Raw genomic sequence first — 2,171 nt, forward strand, 5'->3', positions numbered from 1 at the left:
CTCCCTCCTCCTCAGGCTGTTGTCCCTGATTCTGTAAATGGCACTGCTGAGAAGTGGTGGAGGTGACTGGTTAAGGAGGCTTGTCCTGGAGCCCCAATGCCTGGGTTTTCGCTCAGGCTCTGCCATTTGCCAGTTGTATCACTTGAGGCAAGTAACCTCTGAGAGCCTCAGTTTTACCTTATAAAATGGGGACAGTGTGGGGCGCCTGGGTGGCTCAGTCGGTTAAGCAGCCGAATTTGGCTCAGGTCATTATCTCACAGTTCGTGGGTTCGGGCCCCGCGTCGGGCTCTGTGCTGACAGCTAGCTCAGAGCCTGGAGCCTGCTTCAGATTCTGTGTCTCCCTCTCTCTCTGACCCTCCCCTGCTCACGCTGTCTCTCTCCCTCTCTCAGAAATAAATAAAACGTTAAAAAAAATAAAATTGGGACAATGATTTGATGGGAAATATCTAGAGTTGTACTAAAATAATCAATAGAAAAAAACTGAGTGCCTACTGTGCGTTAGGAACAGGGTTCAAGTCCTAGCTAGCCATATGTTGAAACCTTAGCCTCTTCTTTCAAATTGTGGTAAAACATACATAATATAAAATTTACCATTGTATCCAATTTGAAGTGTACATTTCAGTTGCATTAAGTTCATTCAGGTTGTTGTGCATAGATCACCCCATCCATTGCTACTTTTCCATCTTGCAAAATGAAAACTCTGTACTTATTAAACACCAACTCCCCATTCCTCCCTTCCCCCAGCCCTTGGCAACCACCATTCTACTATTTGTCTCTATGAATTGGACTCTAAGTACCTCATATAAGTGGAATACACAGTATTTGTCCTTATGTGACTGGCATATTTCACTGAGCATAATGTCCTCGAGGTTCATCCATGTAGCGTGTGTCAGAATTTCCTTCCTTTTCAAGGCTGAATGATACTCCATTGTATGTACATACCACAGTTTTTATACATTCATCTGTCCATGGACGCTGGCTCGTTCCAACCTTTTGGGTGTTGTGAATGATGCTGTGAGACCTTGGGCTCTCAAAGGCAAGCCTCAGTTTCCTCTTCTGTACCACGCACCTGGCCAAGTTACTCCTCCCTACAGTGGAAGCTGCCTCAGTGGGCTCAGCAGCGACTTCCGGTGCCCACTGCACGCTAGCCTCACCCTCAGCTCCCCAAGCAAGTCATGCCCTCTTGCTAGAAGGCTTTGTAGCTGCCAATCCCTGGCCTTGTGACATCTGCAGGTGTTGTCCCAAGGGTTTCTGGGACCCCACATAACTTTGACCAAAGGACTTGCTAGTAACTACCTCTACTTCTATGTCGGTCTGGGTGGGAGTTGGAAAATACCCATGACCCAGTTCAAGTCAAAGTCAGATGCACTTTGCTCAACCCAGTCAGCCCCAGTGTCCTGCTGACGAGCAAGGAGGAATTTTCCAAGATTAGTTTTATCCTTAGAGGCAGCAGTGATTCCTGCGTGTCCTGCCTATTTCAGGTACCTCGGTCTCTGAGCTTGGGGAGAGGGAAAGCGCACTACAACTCCCAGAGGACCTCGGGCTCAGGGGGCGGCCCCGGCCCCCGCGCGGAAGAATTGGACCGGCCAACCGGATCCCAGAGCGGGGCGGGGGCGGTGCCCGGGCGGGGCGGGGCGGGGCTGTGGGGAGGAGGCAGGCTTGCTGCGCCGCGGGCCAGTTGCGCTGAGAGCGCGGGGTTGGAGAGCCGCGCGTGCCGAGGGCCTCCGGCGGGCGCCGAGGGACCTCTCCGGGCCATGGGTAAGCGGCTCCTTGGCCTGTCCCGGGACGGGCCTGGCGGCCTCGCGGGGAGGGCGAGGTTGCCCTGCCAGGTGCCCTGCGGGCCCTCGGGGCCCTCGGGGCCGCCAGGAGGGGCGGAGCGGGGCGGGGGGGGGNCCTGCGCTGGAGGGGTGAGGCTGGGTGTCGGCGCTCACTCTTCGAAAATAGGAGAGACAAAAAGTTCTGGCGGCCAGGGGCTTCCCGGACGTTTATCTCGAAACTCTTTTCGTCGTCTCTTGGCTGAAATTTACCAAGTCCTGTACGGTTCTGTCATCCCACTTCCTGCTGTGGTTTCAATCTCGAGCTGGTCTCAGCTAATTTGTTGTGACAGGCTGTCCGCAGCAGTTTCTCTGCCTCCCAGCCCCCATGTGCCCCCCCCGCCCCGCTCCGTCCCA

General features: G+C 54.2%; 1 protein-coding gene across 1 annotated transcript in view; it reads left to right on the forward strand.

Moving 5' to 3' along the window:
• The first annotated feature begins 1,676 nt into the window (after positions 1 to 1,676).
• Positions 1,677 to 2,171, forward strand: part of ARID5A (AT-rich interaction domain 5A) — a 12,822-nt gene continuing 12,327 nt past the window's right edge. Inside the window, exon 1 of the mRNA XM_077773487.1 lies at positions 1,677 to 1,758. Within this exon, the coding sequence (XP_077629613.1) occupies positions 1,755 to 1,758 (4 nt within the window). The 5' untranslated portion in view covers positions 1,677 to 1,754. The remainder of the gene's footprint in view (positions 1,759 to 2,171) is intronic.

This window comes from Crocuta crocuta, unplaced genomic scaffold (genome assembly GCF_008692635.1).
Source record: "Crocuta crocuta isolate KB4526 unplaced genomic scaffold, BGI_CrCroc_1.0 scaffold67, whole genome shotgun sequence".
In the NCBI taxonomy this organism is placed as follows: domain Eukaryota; kingdom Metazoa; phylum Chordata; class Mammalia; order Carnivora; family Hyaenidae; genus Crocuta; species Crocuta crocuta.